General features: G+C 43.6%; 1 protein-coding gene across 6 annotated transcripts in view; it reads left to right on the forward strand.

The window, feature by feature from the left end:
- The window catches only part of aatkb (apoptosis-associated tyrosine kinase b), an 85534-nt gene that overhangs the window by 44383 nt on the left and 22261 nt on the right, over positions 1–18890 (forward strand). For 5 of the 6 annotated variants that reach the window (XM_041889051.2, XM_041889071.2, XM_041889061.2 and 2 more), the window contains exons 2-3: positions 2275–2408; positions 15452–15593. In XM_041889051.2, the coding sequence (XP_041744985.1) occupies positions 2275–2408; positions 15452–15593 (276 nt within the window). Of the gene's footprint in view, positions 1–2274; positions 2409–11723; positions 11828–15451; positions 15594–18890 lie in introns of those variants that run through there. The other variant, XM_041889080.2, reaches the window with a different exon arrangement.

The raw sequence follows: 18890 nt of genomic DNA on the forward strand, positions 1-18890 counted from the left end.
ACCTTTTTTTAATAAAAGCAAAATTAGTGCTCTATTCACATCTCTCACAAATAAACCTTTGTGAACGCCTGTGTTAATCATTTCAAACAATAGTGGACCTAATTGATTACAAAATGTAAAATAGACCTCAGGAGGAATACCGTCCCATTCAGATGATTTGCCTTTATTCATGCTATCCAATGCCCTTTTGAATTCATTGATAGATATTTGAGCAACCAGCGAGGCGGCTTCCTCTGTTGAGAGAGGAGGAGTTCTTCATTCTTTTATAAAGGATTTACAATCCGAGGTGTACAGTTCTTTATAGAAGCGGGAGAATCTTTGATTGATTCATTTGGGTTCTGATAGTTATTCCCATTTATAAATTTTTTATTTATACCTCTTTTGTGATATCCAATTGGTAGTTGGTCTTGTCCCATCGCCTCCTCCCATACGGACTGGAGAGGCGAAGGTCGAGAGCCATGCGTCCTCCGAAACACGACCCTGCCAAGCCTCACTGCTTCTTGACACACTGCTCGCTTAACATGGAAGCCAGCTGCACCAATATGTCGGAGAAAACACAGTACAACTGGCGACCGTGTCAGCGTGCATGTGCCCGGCCCACCACAGGAGTCGCTAGAGAACGATGGGACAAGGACATCCCGGCCGCTGTGCCACTCGGGAGGCCCGTAATTCCCCTGTTTCAGTGTGTGGTCTATGTGATCATTACTGCATAGCATGTTGGCCAGTAAACGACTTGGACGATTACCATGGAAGTAATGGTTGAGTCTAACTCGATGGATGGCAAGTTCTGCTCTCTGTCTTATCAATAAATTAAGTTCTGTCTTGACTTTGGAAAGTGCTACCTGATCTGAAAAAAGTGTTTGTTGAGAACGCAGTTAGCAACATTTCCAGTTCTGGTATCTTATTGAATTGTGATTAATTCAACCCAGCTGCAAATGCAGTTGCATTATTTTTCATAAAACCTTTGGTGGCATCCCATAGAATCCTGGGGTTATCGACTGAATTTTTATTGATCATTGTTAATTAATTTAGTTCAATTTGAAATTGATCACAACATTTTAGATTTTGTAGTAATGAAATGTTGAAACGGCATCTTGTGGCTCTTAGGAGAGTCTGAAATGTGTAATTGGCAGTGGTAGGTGTGGTGATCGGACAAGATCATATGTTGAATTTCTATTTTCTTAATTTTAGAAAATAGAGGTTAAAGATAATAATATAAAATCGATTAGAGAGAATGTTTTATGCCTGTTTGAGTAGAAAGCAGCCAGTTTGTACAAATGGTTCTGCATCCTATGTGTGTCATTATGGAGCAGGTGTGTTTCTTGGAGCATTGCTATATCAGTATGGTTTCTTGCTAGGATATCAAGACAGCTGGAATGTTTGATAGGACAATTTAGGCCTTTCAGATTCCAAGAGAGAATAGCTAGTGTTGGCATTGTTTTTCAAACAGGAATGTTATATTAATGATGTAGTTGTTATCTTTAGTGTTGATAAGCCCATGGATGTGTAACAAAAGCAGGACCCACAGGGAAACCCACCCATTGGTCATTCCCCAACCAGAAAACTGTAAAAAAAGATGATGTGCAAGAAATGCAATCTATAATCTAGACCTTCACAATAATGAATCATAGCCTGTAAGCCAAGTCCTCCCTGGGAGATAAACTCAGTAGCGTAAATGGAGGGGGACATCAAACAACATAAAAAATAGACGGTACTGGCCATCTATCCTAAACAGTAGTACAATAGAAATAGTAGGGGAATAGCTTCCAATTTAAATGGCCATATTTAGCCTATATAGGGACGCAATGTGCAGTAGCCACACAAGGAAGCAGCCCCAGTCTGTATGACCGTTCAATAAATTGACCATTGTTCATTAATTGGTGTGGAGTCATCGTTGTCTAAATGTCCTGGACCATAGGCAATATAGTATTAAACAAAGTCCAATGTAAAGCAATAATTATATAATAATAAAGTGATATTTTGATAACCATAGATATAAAACCCTAGCTAGATAGGCTGATGTTGTAGCCCCTATATGATATATTGTCTATGCTAATACCGCTATCTGTTCTGTAGATGGTGATCCTCTGAGTGGGCTGTCATGGCTGTCGTCTCTGGCAGTGTATTTGTTGTTGTTGTTGTTATTAAGCTGTAATACCTCAATCTGTCCTGCACATGGTGCTACTCTGAGTGGGCTGTTGTGGCCATTGTCTCTGGCAGTGTTGTTGTTGTTGTTGTTATTATTAAACTGTAATACCTCTATCTGTCTTGCAGATGGTGCTCCTCTGAGTGGGCTGTCGTGGCCGTCGTCTCTGGTGGTGGTGGCTGTTTCCTTGTCTGGTCTCTTCACCTTTGTCTTCCTCATGCTGGCCTGCCTCTGCTGCAAGAAGGGACACATCCGCTTCAAGGTGAGGCTCAAACACAGACATACGCATGCACGCACACACGCACACACACAGACACGCACACCATGTACTATTTTCTCTGGTGCCTTGACCCATTTTGAAGTGTTGTTCATAATAGTGCCCTGCACACAAACAAAGAGCTGATGACAGCCATTAGACGGGTTTGAAATGTTACTTCCTCCTGCTGCTCTCAGATAAAAGAGAATGAGAATTATCTTCGGTTATCGTCACAGCTGTGTATTTTCCCCCTCAAGCCGATACCACGACAGCCCTTAAGGAACTACACTGGACTTTGTGCAAACTGGGGTCATATCACCTCCACCTTACCTGACACCCTAGACCCACTGCAATTTGCATACGGCCCCAATAGATCCACGGACAATGCAATCGCACTGCACTCTGCCCTATCCCATCTGGACAAGAGGAATACCTATGTAAGAATGCTGTTCATTGACTACAGCTCAGCCTTCAACACCATAGTACCCTCCAAGCTCATCATTAAGCTCGGGGCCCTGGGTCTGAACCCCGCCCTGTGCAACTGTGTCCTGGACTTCCTGACGGGCTGCTTCCAGGTAGAGATGGTAGGAAACAACAACTCATCTACGCTGATCCTCAACACAGGAGGCCCACAAGGGTGCATGCTCAGTCCCCTCCTGTACTCCCTGTTCATCCATAACTGCGTGGCCACGCACGCCTCCAACTCAATCATCAAGTTTGCAGACGACACAACAGTGGTAGGTCTGATTACCAAAAATGATGAAACAGCCTACAGGGAGGAGGTTAGGGCCCTGGCGGAGTGGTGCCAGGAAAATAACCTCTCCCTCAACGTCAACAAAACGAAGGATCGTGGACTTCAGGAAACAGCAGAGGGAGCATGCCTCAATCCACAGACGGGCCGCAGTGGAGAAGGTGAAAAGCTTCAAGTTCCTCGGTATACACATCACTGACAATCTGAAATGGTCCACCCACACAGACAGTTTGGTGATGAAGGTGCAACAGCATCTCTTCAACCTCAGGAGGCTGAAGAAATTCAGCTTGCCCACTAAGACCCTCACAAACTTTTACAGATGCACCATTGAGAGCATCCTGTCAGGCTGTATCACCGCCTGGTTCGGCAACTGCACCGTACGCAACCGCAGGGCTCTCCAGAGGGTGGTGCGGTCTGCCCAACGTATCACCGGGGGCACACTGCCTGCCTTCCAGGACATCTACAGCACCCGATGTCACAGGAAGGCCAAAAAGATAATCAAGGACATCAACCACCCGAGCCACGGCCTGTTCACCCTGCTATCATTCAGAAGGCGAGGTCAGTACAGGTGCATAAAAGCTGGGACCGAGAGACTGAAAAACAGCTATCTCAAGGCAACCCTGTACCCTGTCCTGAACTTAGTCACTGTCACTAGTCGACTACCACCTGGTTACTCTACCATGCTCCTTAGAGGCTGCTGCCCTATGTACATAGACATGGAACAATGTTTACATACTGTTTTACTAATTTCATATGTATTCTAGTCAAGGCCATCCTATTCAACTATTGCTGTATATGCAGTGCAAGTTTTCAGACCCCTTTACTTTTTCCACATTTTGTAAAGTTACAGCCTTATTCTAAAATGGATTAAATTGAATTTTTCCTCATCAATCTACACACAATACCCCATAATGACAAAGCAAAAACAGGTCTTTATACATTTTTGCAAAAAATAAAAAATAAATAAATGGAAAATGACATTTACGTAAGTATTCAGAGCCTTTACTCAGTACTTTGTTGAAGCACCTTTGGCAGCGATCACAGCCACAAGTCTTCTTGGGTATGACGCTACAAGTTTGTCACATCTGTATATGCTGAGTTTCTCCCATTCTTCTCTGCAGATCCTCTCAAGCTCTGTCAGGTTGGATGGGGAGCGTCGCTGCACAGCTATTTTCAGGTATCTCCAGAGATGTTCAATCGGGTTCAAGTCCGGGCTTTGGCTGGCCAACTAAAGGACATTCAGTGACTTGTCCCGAAACCACTCCTGCGTTGTCTTGGCTGTGCTCTTAGGTTCGTTGTCCAGTTGGAAGGTGAACCTTCACCCCAGTCTGAGGTCCTGAGCACTCTGGAGCAGGTTTTCATCAAGGATCTCTCTGTCCATTGTCCGTTCATCTTTGCCTCGATCCTGACTAATCTCCCAGTCCCTGCCGCTGAAAAACATCCCCACAGCATGATGCTGCTACCACCATGCATCACCGTACGGATGGTGCCAGGTTTCCTCAAGACGTGACGCTTGGCATTCAGGCCAAAGAGTTCATTCTTGGTTTCATCAGACCAGAGAATCTTGTTTCTCATGGTCTGAGAGTCCTTTAGGTGCCTTTTGGCAAACTCCAAGCGGGCTGTCATGTGCCTTTTACTGAGGAGCAGCTTCCGTCTGGCAACTCTACCATAAAGGCCTGATTGGTGGAGTGCTGCAGAAGGTTGTCCTTCTGGAAGGTTCTCCCATCTCCACAGAGAAACTCTGGAGCTCTGTCATAGTGACCATCGGGTTCTTGGTCACTTCCCTGACCAAGGCCCTTCTCCCCCGATTGCTCAGTTTGGCTGGGCGGCCAGCTCTAGGAAGAGTCTTGGTGGTTCCAAACTTCTTCCATTAAGAAAGATGGAGGCCACTGTGTTCTTGGGGACCTTCAATGCTGCAGACATTTTTTGGTACCCTTCCCCAGATCTGTGCCTCGACACAATCCTGTCTCAGAGCTCTACGGACAAATACTTCGACCTCATGGCTTGGTTTTTGCTCTGACATGCACTGTCAACTGTGGGACCTTATATAGACAGGTGTGTGCCTTTCCAAATCATGTCCAGTCAATGTAATTTACCACAGGTGGACTCCAATCAAGTTGTGTTTGTATTTGTATTTATTTATTATGGATCCCCATTAGCTGCTGCCAAGGCAGCTACTCTTCCTGGGGTCCGGCAAAATTAAGGCAGTTATGCAATTTTAAAAACATTACAATACATTCATAACATATTTCACAACACACAAATGTGTGCCCTACTCCACTACCACATATCTACCACAAATCCATGTGTACGTGTGTGTATAGTGCGTATGTTATCATGCGTGTGTATGCATGTGTCTGTGCCTATGTTTGTGTTGCTTCACAGTCCCCTCTGTTCCATCAGTTTTTTAAATCTGATTCTACTGCTTGCATCAGTTCCTGATGTGGAATAGAGTTCCATGTAGTCATGGCTCTATGTAGTACTGTGCGCCTCCCATTGTCTTTTCTGGACTTGGGGACTGTGAAGAGACCTCTGGTGGCATGTCTTGTGAGGTATGCATGGTTGTCTGAGCTGTGTGCTAGTCTTTTAAACAGACAGCTCGGTGCTTTCAGCATGTCAATACCTCTCACAAATACAAGTAGTGATGAAGTCAATCTCTCTTCCACTTTGAGCCATGAGAGATTGACACGCATATTATTAATGTTTGCTCTCTGTGTACATCCAAGGGCCAGCTATGCTGCCCTGTTTTTGAGCCAATTGCAATTTTCCTAAAATCCTCTTTGTGGCACGTGACCACACGACTGAACAGTAGTCCAGGTGCAACAAAACTAGAGCCTGTAGGACCTGCCTTGTTGATAGTGCTGTTAAGAAGGTAGAGCAGCGCTTTATTATGGACAGACTTCTCCCCATCCTAGCTACTGTTGTTTAGACCATGACAGTTTACAATCCAGGGTTACTCCAAGCAGTTTAGTCACCTCAACTTCCACATTATTTGTTACAAAATGTAGTTGAGGTTTAGGGTTTAGTGAATGATTTGTCCCAAATACAATGCTTTTAGTTTTTGAAAGATTTAGGACTAATTTATTCCTTGCCACCCATTCTGAAACTATCTGCAGCTCTTTGTTAAGTGTTGCAGTCATTTCAGTCGCTGTAGTAGCTGACGTGTATAGTGTTGAGTCATCCGCATACATGGCTTTACTCAAAGCCAGTGGCATGACGTTAGTATAGATTGAAAAAAGTAAGGGGCCTAGACAGCTGCCCTCAGCTAATCAAATCAAAACAAATCAAAATGCAAATAGTCTGGGTAGCCTTGATTAGCTGTTCAGGATTCTTATGGCTTGGGGGTAGAAGCTGTTAATTTGTGTAAGTGCTGTGCTTGTTGAATGTCCTTCCCTATAAGCGTGCTGAAAGTCTGTTGTCAATTTGTTTACTGTAAAATAGCACTGTATCTGGTCAAACACAATTTTTTTCAAAACTTTACTAAGGGTTGGTAACAGGCTGATTGGTCGGCTATTTGAGCCAGTAAAGGGGGCTTTACTATTCTTAGGTGGAATGACTTTTGCTTCCCTCCAGGCCTGAGGGCACACACTTTCTAGTAGGCTTAAATTGAAGATATGGCAAATAGGAGTGGCAATATCGTCCGCTATTATCCTCAGTAATTTTCCATCCAAGTTGTCAGACCCCGGTGGCTTGTCATTGTTGATAGACAACAATACTTTTTTCACCTCTTCCACACTCACTTCACGGAATTCAAAATTACAATTCTTGTCTTTCATAATTTGGTCAGATATACTTGGATGTGTAGTGTCAGCGTTTGTTGCTGGCATGTCATGCATACATTTGCTAATCTTGCTAATGAAAAAATCATTAAAGTAGTTTACAATATCAGTCAGTTTTGTGATGAGTGAGCCATCTGATTCAATGTATGATGGAGCTGAGTTTGCCCTTTTCCCCAAAATGTCATTGAAGGTGCTCCAAAGCTTTTTACTATCATTCTTTGTCATTTATCTTTGTTTCATACTGTAGTTTCTTCTTCTTTTTATTCTGTTTAGTCATATGATTTCTCAGTTTGCAGTACGTTTGCCAATCGGTTGTGCAGCCAGACTTATTTGCCATTCCTTTTGCCTCATCCCTCTCAACCATACCATTTTTTAAATTCCTCATCAATCCACAGGGATTTAACAGTTTCTACAGTCATTTTCTTAATGGGTGCATGCTTATTAGTAACTGGGATAAGCAATTTTATAAATGTGTCAAGTGCAACGTCTGTTTGATCCTCATTACACACCACAGACCAACAAATATTCTTTACATCAACAACATAGGAATCCCTACAGAACGTATTGTATGACCTCTTATACACTATATTAGACCCAGCCTTTGGAACTTTGGTTTTCCTAGATATGGCTACTATATTGTGATCACTTCATCTGATGGATCTGGATACTGCTTTCAAGCACATTTCTGCAGCATTAGTAAAGATGTGATCAATACATGTTAATGATTTCATTCCTGTGCTGTTTGTAACTACCCTGGTAGGTTGACTGATAACCTGAACCAGGTTGCAGGCACTGGTTACAGTTTGAAGCTTTTTCTTGAGTGGGCAGCTTGATGAATGCCAGTCAATATTTAAATCACCCAGAAAATATACCTCTCTGTTGATATCACATACATTATCAAGCATTTCACACGTTATCCAGATACTGACTGTTAGCACTGACTGTTAGGTGGTCTATAGCAGCTTCCCACAAGAATGGGCTTTAGGTGAGGCAGAGGAACCTGTAGCCATATTACTTCAACAGTATTTAACATGAGATCCTCTAATCTTTACAGGAATGTGGTTCTGAATATAAACAGCAACACCTCCACCACTGGCATTTCTGTATTTTCCGTAAATGTTATAACCTTGTATTTTTACCACTGTATCATGAAAGGTATTGTCTAAGTGAGTTTCAGAAATAGTCAGAATATGAATGTCATCTGTTACTAGCAAGTTATTAATTTCTTGAACATTGTTTCTTAAGGTACATATGTTAACGTGGGCTATTTTGAGCTCTTTTCTGGGATGCTTGCTTGTTTTCATTGCTTTACTGGGAAGCTTAGCAGAAGTAGATATTCTCATGTTATTTATATTAGTGCAGGGTGAGCTGCACTCATTGGACTTCCTACTAGGGCACACCGCCTCAGTGCTAACAGCATAAATCTTGTTCATAGGCACATGATTGCTGCATACAATAGCAGTTGGATCAGCAGAGGCATTCAGGGCAGTTAGAGGGACATACATTAGGTTACTTACATTGTGTCTACCAATGCCCCTGGTATAATGTACATTTGCTAAAGCATTATGAAGACTCAGCGACACAATGGTTGGGATTAACTGAGCAATGCTTGGGTCATTGATAAGTCATTGTCTCAACGCAGCCTTATAATGCTGTGAAAGGATCCAGGAACCCAAATTATTTGTTTCCAAAAGGTATTGAAATTGTCAACAAAAGCTACACTCATTGAGTTGCAATAATCACGTAGGAAGTTGTGAAGAGAAAGAATCCTGCTAAAGCGTTCAATGTCATGATTCAGAGAGGGCACAGGGCCAGATATGATGGGTCATTTATTAGTGTCTAGCAGAGAGTCAATCAACTCTTTGAAATCCAGTTTCAACTGCTCAGAGCTGCCCTTCATAATGTCATTAAAACCCACATGGACTACGATAGAATCGATGTCCATGTCCTGGCGTAGTACATTCAGGAGCAGCTTAGTAATGTCATGTACTCGAGCTCCGGGATATGACATTGTTTTTGCGCCAGGAGCAGTCACATTTCTTACCATGGAGGTGCCCAAAATCACGGCTGGTGAGAAGGATGAGGAAATCTGCCCACTCCCACGCTTCACACGATTCGGAGAACCCTTTAAGGATGGGCGAGAGGCAGGATAACTTGAGCACGTAGCTCCCGGCGCCTGGTGCAGGCCTCCGACAGATGGAGAAGCCCCGCTTGATCCAGAGCAGGGACGGAAGGTTGCCGACGTCGACTTCGAAATTGTAGGGGAAGGAGTAGGAGTAGGCACATAGGCAGCAGACACAGGTACACGCAGCGACGAAGGTGCATGAGGTGCAGTCGGATAACGACAAACAACAAGACGGAGATGCATCCAACATGCGCGAACTCCGTCCAGCCACCAGCGTAGAAAAGGTAAACATTCACTCTGCGTTTTCCCCAGTTTCTTACGTAGGCTGGCGACCTGCGTGATCAAAGAAGCCACCTCAAGCCTATAATCCTCGGCAAGCAAACATTTGCCGCATTGGAACTCTGAGCGATCCAGTTTGTCCTGAAACAAAGCATAGTAGATACAGCTCCTACAGCGCTGGAACCGTTCATTTACTTCTCCGGACAGAGGGCTCCATTGGATAACCCATCTGGGACTAACTTCGTTAGCTTGATGGCTAACGTTAGCAGCTTAGCTAGGTTAGCGGCTCTTTCAAGCAGACTTTAACCTGTCAGTTAAGCGGGATTCTGGGACAAGAAATAGTGGTCCTAGATGTTAAAAGCAAACCGCGTCGTGGAATCCATGCAAAATCAAGTTCAGTATTTAAAGTACCAGTCAAAAGTTTGGACTCACCTACTCATTTCAGGGTTTTTCTTTATTTTTACTATTCTCTACATTGTAGAATAATAGTGAAGACATCAAAACTATGAAATAACACATATGGAATCATGTAGTAACAAAAAAAGTGTTAAACAAATCAAAATATATTTTATATTTGAGATTCTTCAAATAGCCACACTTTGCCTTGATGACAGCTTTGAACACTCTTGGCACAAATTCTAAAAATAAAGGAAAACCCTTGAATGAGTAGGTGTTCTAAAACTTTTGACCGGTAGTGTGTATATATACTGTATTTATACTCCGGACTCCGACATTGCTCGTCCAATTATTTACATATTTCTTAATTCCATTATTTTACATTTAGATTTGTGTGTATTGTTGTGAATTGTTAGATATTACTGCACTGTTGGAACACAAGCATTTCGCTACACCCGCAATAACATCTGCTTAATATGTGTGCGATAACAACATTTGATTTGATCTGATTTGTGTCTTCCATAGACTCTCTGTTAACTGTGCTTACCTCTCCCAGCAACCTTAAAGAGGACACGCTAAGTGCTTTGAGACCTTTTGAGTGAGGCAGAACGATTATTTTTTCAACGAATTAACCATCTACGCACGCACACACACACACAGACATGCACACATACATATATACAGAGGATTGTTTTAAAGTGAAACATAGGCACAGATGCCTGTGACAGTTTCCACCCTCTGCTTCAAATGAAGATTCATGCCACAGTGACTTCGAAGAAGATAATAAAAAAAAAGAAAGGGCACACTTGAGGCTAAGTCTGTCAATTATCTGTCACTGGGGAGCTAAGAAGACTGATACTCTTCTTAATCACCAAAGATTGATCCTCTTTCATTTCTTCCCTCTTAGAACTTCAATCTCTGTTCTCTCTGTCTCTCCCTCTCTCTCTCTTTATTCTCCCTCTGTCTCTCCCTCTCTCTCTTCACTCTCCCTCTGTCTCTCCCTCTCTCTCTCTTCACTCTCCCTCTGTCTCTCCCTCTCTCTCTCTCTTCACACTCCCTCTGTCTCTCCCTCTCTCTCTCTCTTCACTCTCCCTCTGTCTCTCCCTCTCTCTCTTTTTATTCTCCCTCTGTCTCTCCCTCTCTCTCACTCTCTTCTCTCTCTCCCTTTGTCTCTCTATCTATATTTCTCTCTTCCATTCTGTTTGAAAGACAGACAGGGCAGAAATAATTCAAATAAGAGGAGAGGGAGAAAGGCTTGAGCAGGGGGTGAGTGAGGGCATGAGGAAAGGCATACCCCAGAGCCCACAGTACATCCGGCCCCCCAGACCCGAAGGCCCCCATCTGGAATTAGACATAAGCCTCTCCCAGAGCAGGAAGAGGGGATTTTAGGATTATTTATTGTGTGTTTGTGTGTGTGTATGTGCGTGTTTGTGTGTGTGTGTGTGTGCTCATCGTTCAGTGGGGAAGGGGCCTGCCCTGCACATGTTCCCCGGCTGGAGAAGAGAGAGAGGGTATAGAAGAGTGGAGAGTGATGTCATGAGGATAGAATGTGAAAAGGTTGTTTTTTTTGGCTCACATTTTTGTGAGGGCTCTTTTTCTCAACTTTTCTCAATCGCCTTCCTCCCACCTTCTTTATTTCCTCCCTCTCTCCCTCCCTCCGCTCGGGAGGAGCACAGGAACTCCCTTTTGGACTGGCAGTCACTGCTCCTCCCTTCTCCGCTCCCTTTTTCCCTCCCTCCATCCCTCTTTCTCTCCCTCCCTCCCTCCCTTCCTCTCTCTCTCTCTCTCAATCTGTGACATTCAGATGGACCATTGTGGTCTTACCAGAGCGCTAGCTAGCTGTTATCTGCTGAACTCAACAATGAAGACTATCTCAGCTGCAGGACCATTCTCTTACTGTAGACACTGCCACCAACATGCCCTTCACACCTGCTGGGCCACCCTGGGCCTCTGGGGAGGGTGTGGGTGTGTGGGGGGGGTTTGCAAGTTCTTTTAGCTTGTTGTTCTGCAGAGACATTCGGGATACAGGGTACAAGTGATCTTATGTCGTGTGGGTGACCAACACGCCAGCTCTCCCAATGGAACTTGAGCTCAGGTAAGAAGTGGTTATGGGGATGTTATCAGAGGGTCAAGTGTAGTCTGAACTCTCGCTGAGAGTCTGTATCAGGCTGAAATCCAGCTACAGCTGCTCTTGGAGAAGGTTCTTGTAGAACAGGGGTTCCCAACCTTTTTTTCGCACCGCAGACTTGAGCAGATCCAGAAACAGTTTTGCGGACTGGAGAACACCCATCAAGCTAGCTTTAGGAAGCTGAACCTGGCCAGATTGCTGAGGTCTGGTTGGAGAGCGTTTTAGTCTTTTAGTAGGCTAATCAGTGAAGGATATTATCAGAGGCACAAATGTAGTCTGAACTCTCGCTGTGAATGTGTTCTGTAAAGTGTCTAATGCTTGATGTCATATAAAGGGAATGTTATAAATTTTTTAAAAAAAATTGTGCTTTGAGAATGTTACAATGAAAATGAACCACTGTTCAATAGTTGTAAATGTGTTGTTTTGTTTAGATTTTTTTTATTGTTTTTTCGTTTCTACAATTGTAAAGCGACTTTGAAAGTGATATACAGTACCAGTGAAAAGTTTGGGCACACCTACTCATTCAAGGGCTTTTCTTTATTTTGACTATTTTCTACATTGTAGAATAATAGTGAAGACATCAAAACTATGAAATAACACATATGGAATCATGTAGTAACAACAAAAGTGTTAAACAAATCAAAATATATTTTAGATTTTAGATTCTTCAAAGTATCCACCCTTCGATTTTGTACGTTTGCCCACTGACAAAGAAATTAACAGTCTATAATTTTAATGGTAGGTTTATTTGAACAGTGAGAGACAGAATAACAACAACAAAAATCCAGAAAAATGTATGTCAAAAATGTTAGAAATTGATTTACATTTTAATGAGGGAAATAAGTATTTGACCCCTCTGCAAAACATGACTTAGTACTTGGTGGCAAAACCCTTGTTGGCATTCACAGAGGTCAGACGTTTCTTGTAGTTGGTCACCAGGTTTGCACACATCTCAGGAGGGATTTTTTCCCACTCCTCTTTGCAGATCTTCTCCAAGTCATTAAGGTTTCGAGGCTGACGTTTGGCAACTCGAACCTTCAGCTTCCTCCACAGATTTTCTATGGGATTAAGGTCTGCAGACTGGCTAGGCCACTCCAGGACCTTTAATGTGCTTCTTCTTGAGCCACTCCTTTGTTGCCTTGGCCCTGTGTTTTGGGTCATTGTCATGCTGGAATACCCATGCATAACCCATTTTCAATGCCCTGGCTGAGGGAAGGAGGTTCTCACCCAAGATTTGACGGTACATGGCCCCGTCCATCGTCCCTTTGATGCGGTGAAGTTGTCCTGTCCCCTTAGCAGAAAAACACCCCCAAAGCATAATGTTTCCACCTCCATGTTTGACGGTGGGGATGGTTTCTTGGGGTCATAGGCAGCATTCCTCCTCCTCCAAACACGGCGAGTTGAGTTGATGCCAAAGAGCTCAATTTTGGTCTCATCTGACCACAACACTTTCACCCAGTTGTCCTCTGAATCATTCAGATGTTCATTGGCAAACTTCAGACGGGCATGTATATGTGCTTTCTTGAGCAGGGGGACCTTGCGGGCGCTGCAGGATTTCAGTCCTTCACGGCGTAATGTGTTACCAATTGTTTCTTGGTGACTATGGTCCCAGCTGCCTTGAGATCATTGACAAGATCCTCCCGTGTAGTTCTGGGCTGATTCCTCACCATTCTCATGATCATTGCAACTCCACGAGGTGAGATCTTGCATGGAGCTCTGGCCGAGGGAGATTGACAGTTATTTTGTGTTTCTTCCATTTGCGAATAATCGCGCCAACTGTTGTCACCTTCTCACCAAGCTGCTTGGCGATGGTCTTGTAGCCCATTCCAGCCTTGTGTAGGTCTACAATCTTGTCCCTGACATCCTTGGAGAGCTCTTTGGTCTTGGCCATGGTGGAGAGTTTGGAATCTGATTGATTGATTGCTTCTATGGACAGGTGTCTTTTATACAGGTAACAAGCTGAGATTAGGAGCACTCCCTTTAAGAGTGTGCTCCTAATCTCAGCTCGTTACCTGTATAAAAGACACCTGGGAGCCAGAAATCTTTCTGATTGAGAGGGGGTCAAATACTTATTTCCCTCATTAAAATGCAAATCAATTTATAACATTTTTGACATGCGTTTTTCTGGATTTCTTTGTTGTTATTCTGTCTCTCACTGTTCAAATAAACCTACCATTAAAATTATAGACTGATCATTTCTTTGTCAGTGGGCAAACGTACAAAATCAGCAGGGGATCAAATACTTTTTTCCCTCACTGTAGAGCTTGATGTTTTTTGCGACTTCACTTGAAGAAACGTTCAAAGTTCTTGAAATGTTCCGTATTGACTGACCTTCATGTCTTAAAGTAATGATGGACTGTCGTTTCTCTTTGCTTATTTGAGCTGTTCTTGCCATAATATGGACTTGGTCTTTTACCAAATAGGGCAATCTTCTGTATACCACTCCTACCTTGTCACAACACAACTGATTGGCTCAAATGCATTAACAAGGAAAGAAATTCCACAAATTAACTTCTAACAAGGCACACCTGTTAATTGAAATGCATTCCAGGTGACTACCTCATGAAGCTGGTTGAGATAATGCCAAGAGTGTGCAAAGCTGTCTTGAAGGCAAAGAGTGGCTACTTCAAAGAATCTCAAATATAAAATATATTTTGATTTGTTTAACACTTCTTTGGTTACTACATGATTCCATATGTGTTATTTCATAGTTTTGATATCTTCACTATTATTCTACAATGTAGAAAATAGTACAAATAAAGAAAAACCCTTGAATGAGTAGGTGTGTCCAAACTTTTGAATGGTATTGTGTAAATATCATGTATTTAGATTATTTTTATTTTTTATGTGTGTGAGCACTGTGGTGTGTGCGTATGTAGGCGTGTACAGCTATGTGTGAAAGGGCTGCATGTTTATCTGTCTGTTTGATCTATGTTGCTGTATATGTGAGTGCATGTTTATGTGTGTCTGTTTGATCTATGTTGCTGTATATGTTGGAGAGATATGTGAGTGGATGTTTATGTGTGTCTGTGTGAACTCTGTTGCAGTACATGTTATGGGAACTGCATGTGTGTGTGTGATCTCTGTAAGGGTACGTGTTAGAGGCATGTGTTTTCGTGGCCATCTGGTGATCCTGAGAGTGAAAACACATGTTAGGGGGGCCGCGAGGGGCCGTGTGAAGCTGTGGACCTAGAGACAAGAGGGTGTGTGTGTGTCCTGTGTGTGTGTATATTCTCTCGTGGGACAGGATGGATGGATGGATGGAGGGAGGGAGGGAGGGAGGGAGGGAGGGAGGGCGGGAGGGCGGGAGGGAGGGAGGGAGGGATGGAGGGATGGAAGGAAGGGTGAGGACGATGGGGGGAGGCAGTGGAGTGGGTGCTGGAGGAGGCTACACAGGGTCACAGTTTTCCATAGTTTCAACTCCATACAACTAAGGGGCTTTTATCCCGTCTCCAAATTCTTCCAATACTTATTTACACACGCGCTCTCTCTCTCTCTCTCTCTCTCCCCCCAACCCCACACACACTCCTCAGGGTTCAAACTCCAGGGAATGACCCAGTATGAACTCTGACCTTTTGTCCTCTTCTGTAGGAGTTTGAGAATGCCGAGGGGGAGGAGTACCAGGCGGACCTGTCCACCCTGGCATCCCCTGCATCCCAGAGCGGACCTGATGTCTACATCCTGCCGCTGACTGAGGTGTCACTCCCCATGGCCAAACAACCAGGACGATCAGGTAGGACTAACATGTCTTTCTCTCTCTGTCTCTCACCCTCATTTAGTATCCGTTTAGTTCAGTTCAGTGCAGTTCAATTCAAATACTTTTCTTTCAACAAGAAGCTTTAAGTATTTGAAGTCATCTCTGTGAGGGGGATGTTCAGGGTTGCATAAGCCCAGGGAATGACTGTCAGAGAGAACCATATCAAATTCATACAGTCACTAACTTTCACAGCTTTTCTCAAAGGGAATCAAATATAAAGGGTGGAGGAAAAGGTCAGATGAAGGTGGGAGGATAAAGAGGAAAGGTACAAATACAGCTTTTATTTTGGCCCTTTATTCTCTCCTTCAAAAAGTGATGCAAACTTTGCAGTAGATTAGAGCCTAAGTTTAGTGTTTTCACTGAGGAGTTTTCAAGAATATCAGGGTGTACTGTACTGTATATTCTGGCTCTGGTGTTAGCCCAAGAAGTCTTCCCAAAGTTAGTGACCAACGCCCTAACACTGGACCCCTGCTGGGCCTATCCCCCATCCCCACTGCCCTGGACCCCTGCAGAGCTTGGATTCCACCTATCCCACAGTCCCCTCTGCCCTGGTTTCCCTGTATAATTAACTTTGTGGTCCATGAATGAGCTCTCTCTCTTTTTCTCTTTCCCTGTTACTCCCCCCCCTCTCTCTCTCTCTCTCTCTCTATCCCTTCACTCTCCAACAAACATCTGCCTGTTGTGTAATTTCCCTGGTCCAGCCAGCCTACACAAGTGCTCCTTGGTATGTCAGGCATGCGAGAGAGCCAGACCCTCATTCTCTATTCCTCTTTCTCTCCCTGTCTTTCTGTCTATCCGTGACAATGGCCCTGGTTGTGTGTTGATGTGTAGGCTATGGGGCTGATGCATGCAGATCTGGACCAATACACTCATGACATCAGAAGGCGGGCTGAATTAATGAATCGTACTACAGAGTTCGCTGTGGGTCAGTTCGTAGGTCAGTCTGCTGCTTGACTAGCCATTCCAATATACTGTTCCTCAAAGCCTGGGACCATATTCATAAAGCGTAGAAGTGCTGATCTAGGATCAGTTTTGTCTTTTAGATCATAATGCATATTATATGGCCAGGGAGGACTTGATCCTAGATCAGCACTCCTACTGAGATGTTTTGTGAATACGGGCCCAGCACTTTAGTGAACATGAGAGTAATCCTGTCCCCAAGGAGCTTAAAGGGAAGATTGCAGAAATAGGTTGCGGTTGAACATTGATTGTTTGCATCCTTCCAACTAAAAGTCCCAATACGACATATCACTTTACATTTGTATTTTAGGAGACATTTATATTTTATCTGAATTTGACTGAAGTCATGTCGATAAAGCGTTTGGAAAAGTGACATCAAGAGAAGAACACACGAGTGAATACACAGCAGGAGTGAAGCCGCTGTCCACATAAGACAGTAAAGACCCACATTATACCGAGTCCTCATTGTTTTTGAATAAGTATTTTGGCACTCTGAATAAAGCCAAATTATCATCTGACCATATCCTGTGATTTATTTATTCTGTAACAGCAAAAAAAAAAGTTGTATCACTTATACTAGGCTTTTAGCATAGCCCCTTTTACACCCCTGCTGGCTTACCCCTACTAGCCAACCACTAGCAGCCTTGAAACACATCACTTATTAGCAGTTCAGCACATTAGCATTTCTCGTACTGTTACACAAAATCAAGATAAACCTTTACCATCCTGGTAGACATTGAACATCTATAACCAAACTGGCTAAAACTCTGTTATTGGCCGATGGTAGTTATAGCTAGCCACATGCTAACCTGAGTGCTAATGTTACTAGCAGCAGTAACAGTAAATCCAGGTATAATGTCTAACATAAACATTGGCTACCATGATATCCTGCAAGTTATATCGGCCAATAAAGATAAAGTAGTTCAGCAAAAATAAAGACATACCTTGAAATAAACAATGACATTAATCCGATTGATATTTGACCATTCGTTTCTGCAAAACGTGCAGTGTTGATGGAGTTATTGTAGTTTGCTTGCTAGCTAGCTAACTTATTCCACCCCCAAACATCATGCTAGATCCAAGTGGGACAGTTTGTTTTGCTAGGCCTGGTGCACTTAGATAGCTGGCTATCTTCGTTTGTGATCATCTACTAGCAACGTAACAAAACTCTTTGGGCACTTTAGTACCTACTTACCTGATTGGCCTCCATCACCGAAGCCACCAGCAGGCTGTTCCTTTCTTTACGTCAAAGCCACAATGTATTGTTGGTATAGAAGTTTTTGATTAATGTAATTCAAATTGCAAAAATAAAAATGTATAATTAGTATGTGTTTTATAAACTTTTGCATAAAGACCGTTTAGATGGAATATAATCAATATACATTGTTAGATTTGTGGAATATATATCGTGCAACCTTTATTTTAACTCAGAATGTTGACTATCACAAATGAGAAGTGGAGTAACTTGTGGTACATGCTGTAGGCCAATGCTAAACATAAACAGCTGTTCTGTCAGGACATATGTTCTCCTCATGTGTTTTCCATATGGTCACTGTGGTGTATGTATGGCTGTATGAGGTTTCTGGAGTAAGTAAGAGGCCTATAGTGACACACAGGGTTGGTTAAGGGCGGGAGCTTGGGTAGTTAGGGGGCTGAGGTCAGACACTTGATCCTTTCAGACCACTCCCTATGAGTTCCCTATGAGCTGGCCACAGGACCATGTGGCTGCTGCAGTCTCTCTCTCTCTCTCTCTCTCTCTCTCTCTCTCTCTCTCTCTCTCTCTCTCTCTCTCTCTCTCTCTCTCTCTCTCTCTCTCACTCTATCGCTCTCTCTCTCTCTCTCTCTCTCTCTCTCTCTCTCTCTCTCTCTCTCTCTCTCTCTCTCTCTCTCTCTCTCTCTCTCTCTCTCTCTCTCTCTCTCTCTCTCTCTCTCTCTCTCTCTCTCTCTCTCTCTCTCTCTCTCTCTCTCTCTCTCTCTCTCTCTCTCTCTCTCTTTTAAAGGATCATGTCTGTTTCAAGGCTCTCTCATTTCCAGGATGGACCAGTGAATGCAGGCTGTTGTTTCCCATCAACAGTTCCCCTGTTGTATATGCTGTGTTGCTAGGAGGCAGAGGGGGAGAGGTGGTTCCAGTCCACAGCCCCCCTCCCCCTGTTGTGTACTGTAGCTGTTTTGGGAGCTAGAGGGGGAGAGGTGGGAGCTAGAGGGGGAGAGGTGGGAGCTAGAGGGGGAGAGGTGGGAGCTAGAGGGGGAGAGGTGGGAGGTAGAGGGGGAGTGGTGGGAGGGAGAGGGGGAGAGGTGGGAGGTAGAGGGGGA

This window comes from Coregonus clupeaformis, unplaced genomic scaffold, assembly GCF_020615455.1.
Source record: "Coregonus clupeaformis isolate EN_2021a unplaced genomic scaffold, ASM2061545v1 scaf0080, whole genome shotgun sequence".
Classification (NCBI taxonomy): Eukaryota; Metazoa; Chordata; class Actinopteri; order Salmoniformes; family Salmonidae; genus Coregonus; species Coregonus clupeaformis.